Source organism: Meles meles, chromosome 20 (genome assembly GCF_922984935.1).
Source record: "Meles meles chromosome 20, mMelMel3.1 paternal haplotype, whole genome shotgun sequence".
In the NCBI taxonomy this organism is placed as follows: domain Eukaryota; kingdom Metazoa; phylum Chordata; class Mammalia; order Carnivora; family Mustelidae; genus Meles; species Meles meles.
Window position 1 is genome coordinate 17,473,611 of NC_060085.1, and position 16,588 is coordinate 17,490,198.

The 16,588-nt window shown below is 53.7% G+C and overlaps 1 protein-coding gene across 3 annotated transcripts in view; it reads left to right on the forward strand.

Moving 5' to 3' along the window:
* Nucleotides 1–15,095, forward strand: part of KLHL18 (kelch like family member 18) — a 54,338-nt gene extending 39,243 nt beyond the window's left edge. For 2 of the 3 annotated variants that reach the window (XM_045990171.1, XM_045990173.1), the window contains 7 exons: nt 734–932; nt 3,485–3,645; nt 4,834–4,970; nt 6,306–6,543; nt 9,669–9,773; nt 10,672–10,783; nt 11,863–15,095. In XM_045990171.1, coding sequence (XP_045846127.1) covers nt 734–932; nt 3,485–3,645; nt 4,834–4,970; nt 6,306–6,543; nt 9,669–9,773; nt 10,672–10,783; nt 11,863–12,249 — 1,339 coding nt within the window. In that variant the 3' untranslated portion in view covers nt 12,250–15,095. The remainder of the gene's footprint in view (nt 1–733; nt 933–3,484; nt 3,646–4,833; nt 4,971–6,305; nt 6,544–9,668; nt 9,774–10,671; nt 10,784–11,862) is intronic. The other variant, XM_045990172.1, reaches the window with a different exon arrangement.
* Nucleotides 15,096–16,588: the final 1,493 nt, after the last annotated feature.

The window sequence follows — 16,588 nt, forward strand, 5'->3', positions numbered from 1 at the left end:
GAGAAGCTGCTTCTCTCCCTCTGCCTGCCGCTCTGCTTGCTTGTGCTCACTCTCTCTGTTTCTTTCAAATAAATAAAGAAAATCTTCAAAAATAAAAAAGCAATAAACTCTCATTCTACAACTTCAGTGCCCTCCTGAGGAACAGGTAGGTGTTCGACCAAGAGTGTCAGTGGCCGGGGCGCCTGGGTGGCTCAGTCGGTTAAGCGTCTGCCTTCGGCTCAGGTCATGATCTCGGGATCCTGGGATCGAGCACCACATCAGGCTCCCTGCTTGGTGGGAGTCTGCTTCTCACTCTCCTCCCCACTCATGCTCTCTCTCACTATCTCTGTCTGTCTCTCTTTCAAATAAATAAATAAGATCTTAAAAAGAAGAAAAGAAGAAGAAGAAGAATGTCAGTGGCCTAAGGGAAAGCAAACAGGTTTTCCAGTGTGTGTTCATCTGTTCTGTCTTCATAGCTGCTTCCCAGGGCTTCCCAGAGAGCTCATCCCATCTAGATGCACTGAGCACGAGGTCCAAGAGGCAGGGACTATGAGGATAAAACTGTCTTCATTGTAAACCTTCATAATTGAGTCCCCGAGCAGTGCACCTGGGATCATGTAGGGAGTTTGTGGCTAAGCTGAGAGCAACGCTGGGTTTTCTGCATCCTGTAGCTCTCCCAGAACCAACCTGAGAATGATCGAAGATACCATTCTTCCTCTAACTTTTTTCTTTTCCTCTTTTCTTATGGCAAAAGTCTTCACCCCAAAAATTGCCTGGGCGTCCGCCAGTTTGCTGAGACCATGATGTGCGCCGTGCTGTATGACGCGGCCAACAGCTTCATCCACCAGCACTTCGTGGAGGTGTCCATGTCGGAAGAATTCCTGGCCCTGCCCTTGGAAGACGTGCTCGAGCTGGTGTCTCGGGACGAGCTGAACGTGAAGTCAGAGGAGCAGGTGTGTAGAGCGCGGTAGCAGTGTGCAGGGGACATGGGGGCTGCTGCTCTAATCTTCTCTGTTTTTTCATGAAGACCATAATTCATGTGCGGCTTGTTTATTACGGGTTTGTTTCATTATACTGTGGTCATGTTTCATGAGAACTTTATATCCATTTCGGTGTCTAACATTCAGTGGATTTTTTTTTAAAGATGTTATTTATTTATTTGAGTGAGAGAGAGAGAGAGAGAGAGAGAGGATGAGCAGGGAGAGTGGGAGAGGAAGAAGCAGACTCCATGCTGAGCAGGGAGCCCGATGTGGGGCTCAGTCCCAGGACTCTGGGATCATGACCTGAGCTAAAAGCAGACGCCTAACTGATTGAGCCACCCAGGCGCCCCCTCAGTGGATTTTATCAACATCGCACCCCTTATTCTTAGAAGTTCCAGTGATTTCCCATAGTTACTATTAGAATTAATGCTGCCACTGGAAATTAGCATTGATAACTCTTTAAAAGAGTCTTATTCTAAAGGGGAGCAGAGCACTGGGGCAGTCACTGGGGAGGATGTTGGAAGGGATTGAAAGTTGGAAGGGATTGGTTTGTTTTTTTAAGGTGAGAGAAATGGCAGTATATTTGCCTACTGGTGGGAATTTTCCAGAAGAGAGGGAAGAGTCGGTGATGTAGGAGGAAAGGGAGAATGGCTGCTGGCGTGACATCCTGGAGGAAGCAAGAGGAGGCTGAGTCGAGGGCTTAAGGGGTGTCCCTCCTGGGAGCACCAGCCACTCCTGTCCACCCCCGCGGAAGGGAGAGCCTCCACAGCCAGGGGCACAGGGAGAAGCTGGCAAAGTCTGCTGACATTCTTTTCTGCTGCGTGTCTATTTTCTTAGCTGGGAATAAGGATCGGGAGGAGGGTGAGAAATGTGAGGAGAGATGAAAAGGCATGAGCCAGCCCTCTGGGAGCAAGAGAGGAAATAGATGACACCAGGGAAAGGAAGAGGGGCTTGGTGGGAAGTAGGGCCTGATGAGATTAGCGGCCAAAGAGTTAGAATGGACCCACCAGGGGGTGCCTGGCTGGCTCTTGATCTGGGGTTGTGAGTTTGAGCCCGATGTTGGGCATAGAGATGACTAAAAAGAATAGATAAACTTTAAAAAATAAATAAAAAGGAAAGGAAAGGAGCAGCCAGCTCCTGTAGCTGCATATGCTGGTGTGGGGTCCACTTACGGAGCTGGACCTCAGCAGGGAAGAGACTTTTTCCAGACGGGTGTGATTAAGGGAGGAAGGTGCACAGCATGAGTGCTGAGGGCACCCACCTCAGAACCCGCAGAGCCCATGCTGGGTGAGACGGCGGGAGGAAGAGGCCAGAGGGGCCCTGAGCGTGAGGTTGGGGGAGATGGAGCAGCGTCAGAGGCCCATTGATATCAGTTACTGAGGGGAAAGGATCGGAGGCAGTGATGAGCACGGCAGAATGAAACCGATAGAGGGGGCAAAGCATTTGAATGACTAGGGTCCTCGAAGGACAAAGAAGACCTCTTACGGGGTTGTCGAGAAGAGTGAATAAAGGAGAGCACAGGATTTTAGCCCTCAGAGAGGAGCAAAGGGCAATCCTTTGGTCAGCAAAGGTGTGGTGCAGGCACCTGAAGAGGACGGAGTAGATGTTACTTGGAGCAGAGGGTGGCCAGGACTGGACGATGAAGGGCTCTGGTGTAGGGGTGAGTTGCTCAGACCTGCCCCTGCAGGCGCCAGGAGCTCGTCTGCAGCAAGGCCTCCGCTGCTCCGGTCGCTGAGAAACCTAACCCGGGCCCCAGGCAGAGCAGCTCGGGATGCTTGCCATGTAGAGTCCTAGCCTGCCGGGAAGCTCTGCTTCAGCGGGGGGAGCCCCAGGTTCCAGGAGGCAAGCTGTTGGGAGGTTAGGCAGTTCATTTCCCTAATGTCCGAAGAACAGTAGAAAAGGGCGCCCCGAGTGTGGCCGTGTGGGCACTCTAAAGTTCAGGGAAGAGCCTGTCCCAAGAGCAAGCCCTGTCCCAAGCTCTTCCACTGATGAACATGACCTGGGGCAGCTCGCTTATCGGTGATATGTTGGCTCCAGGGTTCTAGAGGGATGTACCCTTGTGGCTGGAACCGTTAAGGAAAGCTCCAGAGAACGTCGATCTGGAACCAGGCCTTAAGGAAAGGGGTCGGGTTTAGATGAAGAGGAGGATATGAGGGGCCTTCACGATGCAGGGGTATGTTTGGCCAGAGAAGTAGCCAGCCTGGGAGAGCAGAGGGTGGAGGGGGCCGAGGAGAGAAGACAAGCAGCCAGTGTGGTGACATGCAGAAAGGAGGAAGGAACCACCGGCAGCTTTTCATTAGGAAGACGTAATGAAAGCCGGGAAACTGTTACAGTCACTGAGGCTTGCCTTTCAAGAGGCTGGGTCAAACGGGGAGATTGGGGAAGCAGAAAGCAGTGACTTCAGGAGACAAGTGGGAGGAAAGATGGAGGGGAGCAAGGGAGTGCAGGGGTTGAGACTGGGGGCCTGGGGACGTGGCCCCAGGAGCGAGGGGTTACTAAATGGCTTGCACTCTCCGCCACGGCAGGTCTTTGAAGCTGTGTTGGCCTGGGTCAGATATGACCGGGAGCAGAGGGGGCCGTGCCTCCCTGAGCTGCTGTCCAATATCCGCCTGCCCCTCTGCCGGCCCCAGTTCCTGTCAGACCGCGTGCAGCAGGATGATCTGGTGCGTTGCTGCCACAAGTGCAGGTGAGCGAGGGCCGGCCCGCATAGGACGCTGCCAGGGGCAGGGGGGCCAGGCGGAGAAGGGGCTTGGGCACCTAGGCCGTGTGTGTCCCAGCTCAGGGGCGGAAGAATTTGACACGGTCAGTCCTAAGTCACGGCACGCAGACTGACCTGCCTTGGGTCTAGACCATGGAAAAGCCCAAGTCGATCCCTTGGGCAAAGAAATGTGCCATGAGGGGGTATGGAGGCAGAAGGGGCCTCCTCCCCTGCACTTCCCGAGGATCTCCTAGCATCTCCAGGAGCTTAGTGGTGACTCCCTGGGGCTCCTCGTTGTCTCCAGTAAACATTAGTGCACTGGCCTCAGGTGGGTTTGGGCCTGTCTGTAGTGATAGGCAAGGGGGGAGGAAGTGTTTACCTGCAAGGGAAACTTACCCAGGGTACATCAGTGACCATGTGGCATAGCAGAGCTCCCGAAACAGCCAGGAAGGCAGTAGCCATGTAGGAGGGTCATTATAAAAGTAGAACAGCGAAGGAAAATGTTCACCTTCGTCCAAACAGCCTGTCATATTCACAGCGAGTTCAGAGGAAGTCAGTGGCTGTGTGCAAGCCACGTGAAGGCATATGGCAGGAGGGGGTGGAGGTGTGGCCGCAGGTAGGGGGGACCCCGTGATAAGCAGTCCAAGAGGGCTGTTGAGTTTGAACTTCATTCTGAAGGCAGCAGGTAGCTATTGAAGGTTCTTCGACAGCTTGGGCGATAGTGTGGGGGGTGGAATGGAGAGGCAGGACTGGAGGCAGGGCAGTCGGTCAGCAGCAGTCAGCTTCTGCCACAGTCTCGGTGAGAAATGGCACTTTGCAGGGTGCGAGCCAGAGGGATAGGAAGGAAGAGCTGGGTCTTGGGAGACAGGATGCAGACTGCTTCTCGAACTCCCCAGCGCCAGCTGTCGTAGCTACTACCCTGTTCTCCTGCCAGTGTGTTCCTATTAGAAGATAGTCACTCTGATTACTCTGCTCATCTCGCCCCTCCGATTCTGAGCATGTTTCAGTAGCTGTGCTTCCGCCTGGACTCACCTGGGTTCAAGACCAAACCTTCCAAAAGGCTTCTCCTCGCATGTTTCCCCTCCAGTTGGGGATGGGGCGACCAGACTCAGAAATACAAATGTAGACCATGAGGAGAGGATACCTGGCTTTGTAACATCCTGCACCTTATTCCAGGGACCTGGTAGACGAAGCCAAGGACTATCACCTCATGCCGGAGCGCCGGCCCCACCTGCCGGCTTTCAGAACTCGGCCTCGCTGCTGCACGTCCATCACGGGCCTTATCTATGCTGTGGGGGGCCTCAACTCAGCAGGTATCTTGCAGCTCCCCTTTGCAGGGCCCTGTCGTGGACTTTGGATGAAAAAGCACCAAACAACCTAGCCTGGTCCTCTGGCTCCCTTCCTCCGTGTGTCGCCACCCTGGTCCCTCCTGATTGACCAGCGGCTAAGCTGTGCAGTGAAAGGGTGTCAGGTGTGAATACCATCGAATCAGAGTATCAGAGCTAAATACCAGCCCTGGAGAGCATGCAGTCCGAGACCCATCTCTGTTACCCGCTGCCTGTGATGAGAGTCACATTTGGTCATATGGATCTCTGGGGTTAGACTGAGTCTGTCACCATGAGAAGGGAAATTCTCCAAATACGCAGGGTCGCCTACCCATAATCCCACTTTCTCGCCACCTGCTGCCTCCCGTGCAGTGCACGCAGGCTTTAGAGTCGGCATGTTCTTGGCCACTCGTCCAGCCAAGTTCTCAGGCAAGCCTGTGAGGCCCCTTGCCCTCCTACACACCCAGGCACAGGGAGGGCAGTGTGGACTCCTGGATCTTGGTGGCGCAGTGGCAAAGGGCGGTGTCACTTCCCACGTGAAGGCCAGGCCTTTCCTCAGGGTCAGTCCAGGCTCATGGAGGGGGGCAGGTGGTGGGCAGTCCTGGGCAGTTCTGTTTTTAATTGGAGGTTAATGAGAGGTGGGTGCTAGTCTGCTTACCCTATGCTTGTTGACCATGTGTCCCGGAAAAGGGATGACCGCAACTGGTAGATGCTGGGGTGTGGTAGGTGTGAAGTGCCCCACGGTGGGATAGAACAGGGAGGAGAGATGATTGTATTTGATCCCCAAAAAACCCTGTTGTAAATGTCAGGGTTGGACTCATCATTCCTGGTGACTGTAACTACCATTTGTTGAGCAGATAGTGTGTTCTACAACTACGCTAGGTGCTTTTCTGCCATTTAATCCTGACGACACCTCTGCCGTAGAGATTTATCTCCATGTCGCATATGAGAGTAGAAAATGGGGATACAAAGCAACTTGCCCAGGGTCAACACGCTAGTAAGTGAAAGCAGCAGGGGAACCCAGGCTCTTCCCTCTGGGCATGCCCCCTGCACTGGGGGGAGAGTGTGTCCATTTCCCTTCCGTTTTGGCCTTAAGCGGGTGGAATACCTCATTGTAGCTTAAAACTAAACACCTCCTGTCTGATTCTGATTTTCCTTAAAGAATTTGGTTTGAGGTTAGCACGGCTGAAGCGTCTTAGTGGGCCTGTGTGGCTTGAGTATTTCTGTGGGAAGAGCCGATAGAGCCAAGTCAAACGTTCCATGTAATCAATGCCCAACAGCTGTGATCTAAACACGTGGTCTCATTTGTTTTAATTTGAGTAGCAAATTTTTATGCAGGTGATTCCCTGAATGTGGTAGAAGTGTTCGACCCCATTGCCAATCGCTGGGAGAAGTGCCATCCCATGACGACAGCCCGCAGCCGCGTCGGCGTGGCTGTGGTGAATGGGCTTCTCTATGCCATCGGGGGGTATGACGGCCAGCTGCGGCTGAGCACCGTGGAGGTCTACAACCCAGAGACGGACACGTGGACCAGAGTGCGGAGCATGAATAGCAAGAGGAGGTATTCTGGAAGCCACTTGGGCAGCCCGAGCACACACACTGAGCACACACACTGAGCATCTGGGGAGTGCCAGGCTAGACTCCGGGCAGGGGCACGGAGTAATACAAAACACAAGCTGGCCTGGCGGTTTCCTGTAGCCAGCCTGCCACTGCCAACACCTCCCGGGAGCTCACCCCCATCTGCTCCAAAGTAAAATCCTTGCCTTGTCCGTTGAGGAGCTTAGGGAGACGAGGCACGGACATGTGGAAGTTGCGTTGTTATTTAAGTGTCGGATAAGGACTGAAACATATGTTATGGTAGATTTCCAGAAGGGAAAGAAACTGGGTGGAAACATCCGGAAGATTTCAGGTAAAAGGCGGGATTACAGGTGAAACTTGAAGAGTAAGGAGGATTTAACTTTATTAGTGATGAAAAGACATGCCCCACCCCCACCCCTGGATCCCTGCCACACACATGCGTCTCCCACCCTGTGAGGACGTGAGCCATAGCAACATGCTTCCCTGCAGTCCCCTCCTCCTTCTGCCAGGTGTGAGCACATAGGTGGACCGGGTTTATGTCTCTTAACACGCTCCAGATACTTGTCTCCTCTGTCGCTTGCCTGCTAGATTTCCTGAAGAGGAGTTGGAGGGCATCCGAATGGCGCCTCCGTTCAGCCTTCTGAGTGCTGAAGGGGCAGGCGGCCTCTTCCCTTCCGTCAGGCATGTGGGGAGCATGTGCACAGCTGGGCTCTGGAGTAGGATGGATCACTGGACAGGGTCTTCTGTTCTGCCTTCCGTGGGGCCACCCCGGGTCAGCGGTTTCAAGTGGCGCTCAGCTCTCTCTTCCGGGGCTGATGGAGGAGAGGAGGCAGTCCGTACCCCAGTAACCAGAACAGTTCTGCATTTCTCTCATGACTTGAGCTTCTGTGACAGATGCCCAACTTTAGGGGGAAAGTTACAGGAGTTGTTTTTGAAAGGGGCAGTTTGAAATCAACTGGGGCAGATGCTCTTTGAGGGCCTTTCTGCTTTGTAAATTCTGTGGCCTAAGCATTTGCCTGATAGGCCCTTTTGTCTGGCCCTGCTCTGGGTGAGCGTAAGATCAAGCGACTGCCTGTGTGGTGAGGAAGAAGTGTCAGGCCAGGAGGCGCACGTACCATGTTCCGCAGTGTTAGTGTGTGGCCTTGAGCTGGGAGGAGTCTGCCTTTGTACCAATAAGACCAGATTCACAAAGGGTCACAGTAGGTTTGTTGGCAAGAAAAATTTGTATACATGATCTGCTCCTCCCTGAGCTAACACTCTCTCAGTTCCTTCCTCCCCCTACCTCAGTGCTTCCCTTTTCTGCTCCTTGGGCGTCTTACAGCCTTCTGTGGCCTCGGATGACTCATTGCTCCATTTCCCAAGCCATGAGTGCCTTTTTTGCTTTCACTGCAGCCCGTTCTTCTCTGGGTGTCTGCTCTGGGCAACTTCCTTGCTTTGATGTCGCAGAGTTTGGAGTGTTGTCTGGGAGGAGAGTCCTCCGGGTATCCCCTTCCCTCGCTGTGGTTAATGCCCTCTTATTAGCAGAGACCCGGCTCCATTTCATCCCTTTGAAATTACAGGCTGCCAAAAACTGTTCTGAGTCACTTCTTTCCTACCGTCCCACATGACTCTCTGTCCTGCTAGTGGTGACAAACTCCTTCCTGCCATCATCCTTCCCCTCGCCTGCAGTGTTCCAGGCCATGCTTCCTCTGGTGGACCAAGCAGGCCCCCTCCGTCTTCACACTGGCTCTATCACCCGGTTGATAGTTAACCTCACTCAGTTCTATGGCTCTTCTCCCTCATATGGTTGTTGAACTCCTGTGTTGTTACTTCTGTCCACTTCTGGAAGCACATGACAGTGTCTAGTGAATTTGTGGTCTTCCTACCATCCTTGCCTGAGGCAAAAGTCCTTTTCCTCTTCCGGGCCAGTTGAGGGGGTCCGTTACGGTGTCACTCGAAGGGACATTGCAGGGATCAGCTTGGTGTCCTGTGTACGTTTGAAAGGTGGCAGTTAAACCTGGCATATTTTATTTTCCTGTTTGTCAGCCACCCAGATTCATTTTGAATCTTCTCCAGCATCGGATTTGAAAACAGTGAATCGGGCGGCTTGGCACACGTGTCTGATTTCTCATGAGGCATTGTGTAGAACTGATTTTCTGATTATGCCAGACTGCTGGGTCTTTGATCTGGGAAGAGGGGGGCACGTTGGGCAGCGTGGGAGTGGGCTCGTCTCATTTAAATCCGAGGCGTGCCTCTCACTGGGCAGTCCAGAGAAGGAGCCAGCCTCCCCAGCCGCGGCTGTTCGTCTGTACCGTGAAGGTGATGCCGCTTCCTTAGCAGGTGTGGTGAGGGGGGCCGGATGGCGAACGTAGAGTACCTCCATCAGTGCTCAAGGGGAGCATAGCGTCACCCACAGGGACAAAGTCGGGGCCGCCAGGGCCACATCTGTCATGAAAAGACATCTGTCAAACTTCACAGTGAATTAAATAGGAAAATCAGGCTAACACAACAAACCCATATTGAAGGCCTGTCCCGTACAAAGCACCACACGAAGCATGGTCAGAGTCACACAGAGGGAGACCCTGTCTTCCGAGAGGTCCCCACTTGTTAAAAAGGCGACAAGGTGACTTCCCGGCACCCCCAGGCACCAGAATGAGCCCCTGCGGACAGGAGCTTTGGCTCGCTCGGCACTGTGACTCTAGGGCCCGGGACAGCACACCTCCTGAGTGCCTCATGGGACCCCAGGGATGAATGAGTGACCACGACGACGACAAGGCCTGAGATAAAGAAGCTGCTCTGGCAGCGTGGGGCCAGGAGGGACTGATGGTTGCTGAGGCAAGGACGGCTTTTTGAGCAGGAGGGAGAGGACTTTGACGTAATGAGACCTTGAGCACAGTGAGGTAGAAGATGAACGTTTCAGATATGTACAGGGTGAAGTTCCCCGAGGGAACCCCAACAGGGGGCACTGCAGAGCAGCTGCTTTCCCCTCTGTTCTACACTTAGGCTCACACGTGGGATTTGGGTCTGCTCTAGAAAGAGGCTGTGGTGGGCGGCTGGATCTCCAGGCAGCGTGCAAGGCTGGCCCAGGAGGTCTGAGGCCCGTCTACGTGACAGCTCTGTCTTTTTCAGTGCCATGGGGACGGTCGTGCTAGACGGACAGATCTACGTCTGTGGGGGCTATGATGGCAACTCTTCTCTCAGCTCTGTGGAGACCTACTCTCCTGAGACAGACAAGTAAGGACTGCAGCTCCCCTGGGAAAACTGGAACTGGTTAAACAGACAGTCTGAGAATTATACAACATTCCATTCACTTAACCAACTTACTGTGTATCAGGCGGGGTGTCTGAGATCCTTAAAAGTAGCAGCTGGTCTGCTGGGGTCCCGGGTACATCGTGATTAGCCTACCCTGTGGGGCCTCCCTGGACCTCTTGGGTGCAGGGCAGGAAGCACCTTTGTCTTTACCGCAGCTGGCAGGGAGCGGCAGGGCGGCAGGGATGACTTCTGAGAGGAGGCCCATCACGGACAGTGGTAGATGTGCATTGTAGGCAGGGAGACAGCACGAGGAGAGGCCCAGAGGAGGGAAGGTGCTCGTTGTGAATGAGGAGCTGGCGTGGGTGGCACATGGCAGGAGGGGAAAGTGGAAATAGGTGAGGCCTGAGAAAAAAAAGAACCGCTCAGGGAACTCAGACTCTGCCCTGGAGGAAACGGTGAGTAGCCACCCAAGGGGCATGCCGCATGGTGTCAGGATGGGCGGGGTCTGAAAGCCAGGCCTCCTGTACAGAGGCTGTGGCAGGTTGTGCGAGGGGAGGCCTGAGCTAGGCTAGCAGTAGTGGGGATGGGAACAAGCAATGACTAGAAGGCAGGCCAGGGGGACTTGATGACCACAGGAATGTTGAAGGTGAAGGAGAAGAGGGCCATGAAAACATTGAATCTGAGAAGGACAACTAGATGGCCGTTGGTCCCATTCCCAGGACCGAGCAGGAGTAAGAGGGAGGGGACTTGCCTACAGAGGTGGGGAGATTGTCCAGGGTGGGAAGGAACACTGCACAGTTTGCCCCACTCCTTCCGAGCTGTCCTGGGAGAACAGCAACACTGCATCTCATGGCTTCCCTCGTCTGGCTCTTTCCTGCAGGTGGACGGTGGTGACCCCGATGAGCTCAAGTCGCAGTGCTGCAGGGGTGACAGTGTTTGAGGGCAGGATCTATGTGTCTGGCGGCCACGACGGGCTGCAGATCTTCAGCAGCGTGAGTCTGGGCTCCCCTGGCACTCCTCCCATCTTCAAGGAATAATTCTGTTTTTAAAGATTTATTTTGAAGAGAGATTACAAACTTGAGTGGGGTGAGGGGCGGAGGGAGAGGGAGAAGGAGAGAAGCAGACTCCCCGCTGAGCGTGGAGCCCAGCACAAGGCTCAGTCTCACAACCCTGAAAGATCATGACCTGAGCCAAAATCAAGAGTCAGATGCTTAACCGACTGAGACACCTAAGTGTCCCCCACCTTTGAGTGTAATTTTGAAAGGCAGTTCTTTGGAAGAAACTTCAGCCTTGACGTAACTGGGCAAAGTGTCATCTAGGGAGGTTTCGGGCCGTCCGCCATGCGCTCTGAGATTCTTCTAAGAATGGAGCCAGTGTACGCAGAGGAGGGGAAGAGTATAGCCACGTCGTCCCCAACTCGCCCCACTCCGTTCTCCACTGAATTGCTACCCAGAGTAAGCTCAACTATAGACGGTGCGGATTTGCAAATAGTTGTATTCTGGATAATTTATTTGAAATTACATTTATTCTTTTTTTTTAAGATTTTATTTATTTGTCAGAGAGAGCACAAGCAGAGGGAGCAGAGTGAGAGGCAAGCAGAGGGAGAAGCAGGTGCCCTGCAGAGCAGGGAGCCCGATGGTGGGGCTCGATCCCAGGACCCTGGGATCATGACCTGAGCTTAACGCACTGAGCCACTCAGGCATCCCATGAAATTGCATTTATTCTTTAAAAAAAACCTCAACCGCCGTCTAGTGGTAGGTCCGTGACGTCAGTCAGTGCTGCACTCTGGACAGATTTCAGGAGACCCTGCTCTCCTCCCGCCCCCAGCACTCCATAGGAGTGCCTCCTGGGGCAACACCGTTGTTTCCCGGGAAGTAAGACAGCAGGGGTCAGAGTAGGTGCTCTCTGTGGATCAGCCCAGGAGCAGGGGTGCTGCTGTGGAAAGTGGGCATCAGAGGCAGTACGCGGGCCTCTCCCTGGAGGCTGCCTCCGGGTGCCGCGAGGCCCCGCCACGTGCCGCACTTGGGCTCAGGCTCTGACTTGCGGACCCGGGGCTCTCTCCCTGCCGCAGGTGGAGCACTACAACCAGCACACGGCCACCTGGCACCCGGCCGCTGGCATGCTCAACAAGCGCTGCCGGCACGGGGCCGCCTCCCTGGGAAGCAAGATGTTCGTCTGCGGGGGCTACGACGGCTCTGGCTTCCTCAGCATTGCCGAGATGTACAGCTCTGTGGCCGACCAGTGGTGCCTGATCGTGCCCATGCACACACGCCGGAGCCGGGTGTCCCTGGTGGCCAGCTGCGGACGCCTCTATGCCGTGGGGGGCTATGATGGACAGTCAAACCTCAGCTCGGTGGAGATGTACGACCCGGAGATGGACCGCTGGACATTCATGGCTCCCATGGCCTGTCACGAGGGGGGCGTGGGTGTGGGCTGCATCCCCCTCCTCACCATCTAAGGCGGAGGGGGGATATGGCGGGGTAGGGATCTGGTACAAACATAGGCGCTCCCTTCCAGGGACAGGCCCTCTTGGGAGAGGGGGTAGACCAGAAGACGGGGTGAATGTGAGCTCGCTGGAGGTACAGCTTTTCCAGGTGCTTACATCCTCCCTCACCGTGCTGCCCTGGGGACCTTCAAGCGTAGGTCACCAAGGTGCACCGCGTGGGGCAGAGCCCTCTGGGTTCTGCAGCTGGCGACACGGGACTGCTGTGCTGGTCCACACGTACATGGGCTCCATCCAAGGCCAGCTCCCACCAGCCACTTGCAGAAGGCCTGCCATCTGACACTTCTCCTCACTTGCTGCTTTCCAGCCGTGCTGTGGCCAGTCGGCAGAGGAGTGGCTCTGGTGGCCCAGCCTGTTGGCAGCTGGGCTGCGGCTGGGGGAGGAAGGACGCACTTGGGGTGTCCTCGTTGCCTGTGGCGGTAGCGCCCAAGCACCGGACTGCTTGCGCACGAGCATCTCCCTCTTCCATCTGAGGGCACAGAGGACTGGGTCCTCACTGCTAGGTAACCAGGGAGAACAGAAGCTCTTCCCATGTCGAGCTTCGGGATTTCAGTGAGGTCTTTTCATCTTGTTGAGGAGCAACAGAAGAAGAAGAAAAAAAAAAGATACTTGAAAGAAAGGAAGGAAATTGAAACAAAGAAACAGTTGAAAGAAACTGGAAAGAAAAGTACTTTTTTTAAAGTGAACATTCTTTGGGAGAAGAAAACGTTGAAAGACACTAAAGGGGAACACGTGTCTCCGTAGAAGACCGCCACCACGAGAAGGGCGGCGTCCGCTCCCACGTTCGGGTCCCAGGGTCCTGAGGCCTTGCATGGCACTCGGGGTCGCCTCTGAGCCCTCACGTGTCCGGGCCCTCGCGTGTCCGGGATCAGTGTAATCTCCACTGGTCCTCTAGCAAGGTGCTCACGGGGTTTGCATTCACACCCACCATCAGAGGACGTTTTTTAACTGTAGCTTAGCGAGTGGGCTGCATTACAGCTGGCCGCTCTTCTAGGTGGGAGTTCCCAGCCGGTCGCTGGAGGCTCCGGGTGCCCCTGTGGTCACCTCCCACAGCCACCATGGCACTCACTCAGATTCCCCACCCCCACTTTCATTCCTCATCTGACCAGCAAAGAAAAAGCAGGTCCGGCCAGACTCTCGCCCATCTATCTATCATTCTTGGATCGTTTTCCTCATCGTGATGCTTCTAGGGTACATTGACCATTGGTACCTCTAGAACCTAACCAGGGACTTGGTCCTTCCACCAGCCATGGCCAGCTTGGACCAGTAACCTCGTCTACCCCGCCAGTTCACTGCTTTTCCATCCCCTCGCCAATTCCAGGGGCCTGGCTTCCTTCCAGCCCTCGGCAGAACGACCTTCAAGGTGGGCCTTTACATTCGAGCAAAGCTGACTTTATGGCAGAGAACTAAAGGCCGAAAGAATCTCTTGCTGCTGCAAAGAACAAGATTTTATATTTCTTCCTCTGATCTTAGCAAATGACCTCTTGAAGAGACTCCACGCTCCTTCCTCCTCCTCCCTGGGCGGGACCTCAGTGTCGCACAGTGGGACCCGAACAGGAGGACCCTTGTGTTACCAGTGCACTGGGCAGTGGGGCTGTCCTTCAACTGCTGCTGCCAAAATCTGGTTTTCTAAAATGCTTCCAGTACAGACTAAAAGAGGATATAGTTCCTTTCATGCAAGACTGGCTCTTGGGGCCCCATTCTCCACCTGGCTAGTCTCCCGTCCCTTGCTGCCTGCCTGGGGTGACCTGGAAGCGTGCTCAGAAAGGCAGAGTGTGGAGCCCGAGACGTCTTTCCCACCCCAGCAGCACAAGGTTTATGAGTGTGTGCAATCGCCATGTACCCAGAGGGAAGTACCTTTGTTACCTGCCACTTAGGAGCTGGGCCTCTGCTACAAGCACTTGAAAATGATGTTTTTATTTTAAAAGACTCAGCAGTCTGATACAGGCTGGTGGTGGAACCCCAGCATTTCTCAGTCCCTCTCGGCCTGCCTACAGAGGTAGACTCGGAAGGCAGTGGGGTCTGTGTTTCCTGGTAGAGAGACGTGTGTCCGTTCCCGTCTTGTTATAAGCCCTTCTGTGAACTGGAAGCAGTCCCGACCAGCCCAGATCACGGAGGGGTTAAGGATCGGTGAGTGGGCTCACGAGCAGGCCTCCCAGCTCCTCAGGACGGTGGCACAGATTTTGCCATTGAGGCTGATAGGTCATTTCCCGCACGATCTGCTGCTCTCGTAGTAACCTCCCAAACTCCACTCCCATCTCCTGGTGCGGAAGGTACACTGCTACACGTTGGGCCCATGTTTTGATCTGGGTGAGCTCTGAGCAAAAGCGAGCCAACACCAACATTTGCACACTCTTCAACAGTCGGCTCCCTAGTCTGAGGAGGATGTTTGCAAATGGCTGGGCTGGCTCTTCGGTGTTGGAGCTTTTTCCAGGAGCCCCAGTGAAGAGTCCTCACCCAAGGATACTGTGAAAAGGGTGTAACCAGCGGGTGGGAGAGATGTTGTGCTCAGTGGACCATCTCTGAGCATAGGACTGTGGCACTCACTGTCCTTGGGCCTTTCCCCTTCCCAGATAACACACGGAGCCTTGTCTTCCAGGTCTCACCTGAGATCAAAGCCAGGATGGGAGCTGAAGACCAGCCTTCTGACTCGGCCACAGAGACGGGAGTAGGTAGCAATTCTGCTCCTCCCACCCCCCACCAAGTCATTGTCCCCCAGCAAATCTTACTTCCTTTTATTTATAGAACGCATGTCTTTTGTGTTAAGAAACCAAAGAGAAATAAAGAGTACACTCCTAATACCTTCTTGTCCTTTCTTATTTTTTAAATGTTAGAAGTAAATCATCTTTTCCTTGCCTTTCAGTGAAAAAATACACTGGACAATGTAAAAATATTCCTGTGAAAATAAGAGAGAGCCAGACGTGTAGCAAAAGCAGTCCTTGGAGAGACGTGTGTGTATTTTATAAGTACGGGCTCAGGTGAAAAAGTCACACGTCGCATACTTGCTGGTGTCCAAATCAGCACTCCTCTTGGCTTTCCCCTTTTCTTCACTCAGAGCCATAAAACATGAGTTCCCTGATGGAATTGCAGCGGCCCCATTGACTGTCTAGAACCAAAATGTCCAGCTCCTTCCTAAAACTCTGGGCCGGAGGTGCTTAACTTTGGTGCACATAAAAGTCACTAGAAAATTCTTAAACCACACATTCATTCATAGATCCCTCCTTGGGGACCTGCAGCCGGGGCGCAGCTCAGGCACTCCGATGCAGGCAAATTCCCGTGGTGGTTCGTCTGCTCAGAAAGGGAGAGAACCAGACTCCTGTGTTTAGTTTCTACTTCTCCAAACACAGCCACATTCCAGAGTTGCCTTCCTGAGATTACACGCTGGTTACTGGTTGTGGATGTCAGGAAACTCTTCATTTGTACTTTTCCAGAAGTCAACTACGGTCAGTCTTACTCACTGGGTGATGATTATACCGGCAACTTGTTTTTCAAGTCTTTGGAAGGGTATGTCTCTCCCACATAACATCCCACTAGCACACGTTTCACACATAAACACTATAAACTCTCACCAGGGCCTCTCAGGAATCCCCACCAGGTAGTTAGCGTGGCCCATTTTAGTATGAGGAAACAGCCTCAGAAGGGCCCACTGACCCGATTCATCAGCTAACTGGTAGTGTTGCCAAGAACTGAAACCAGATTTCCACACTCAGTCCTCGCTGCATGGGAGCAGCATCTGGTCCGTTCAGCCTCGTACCTGGTGCGTGCAGGGCCGCTGCCCAGTACTGTGATGGACTTTGCATTAAAGAAGTAAGTACCTTCATGCCAAAGCAGAGGAAGCCAGCTTATCTGTGGGCTCTATGCTGTAGGAGAGAGTCATTTGCCTCAGAAGAACAGCCCTTTCCATGTAACCACCCTCTTGCTCAGAAGTCCAGCTAGACTCAGCTAGACTCATCTGCTGGACTCCCCATGTCCTTTTGTTGTGTTCCCATGGATTCCTCTCCCTTCACAACCAACAGCAGAGCCCACTCCTCACCTCACCTCAAAGGGAACACTACTGGTTTTTGCTCCTGCTCACGATGACATAACATTGTACAACCAAAAAGTGCCAAGGCATCTTTCTGTTCTCATAGTGATTAGCCCAGCCTTGCTGTTCCCAGTTTCATCTCTAGTGGTACCCAGATGTTTTTCTCTCTAACAGAGCTGAGCTCCGGCTCCCTATTCTCTTTTCCTAGCTTGGCAGTTCAGGCTTAAAAACCCCGCATGGCATTAGAAGGCCATGTGACCTGGCCCTTGT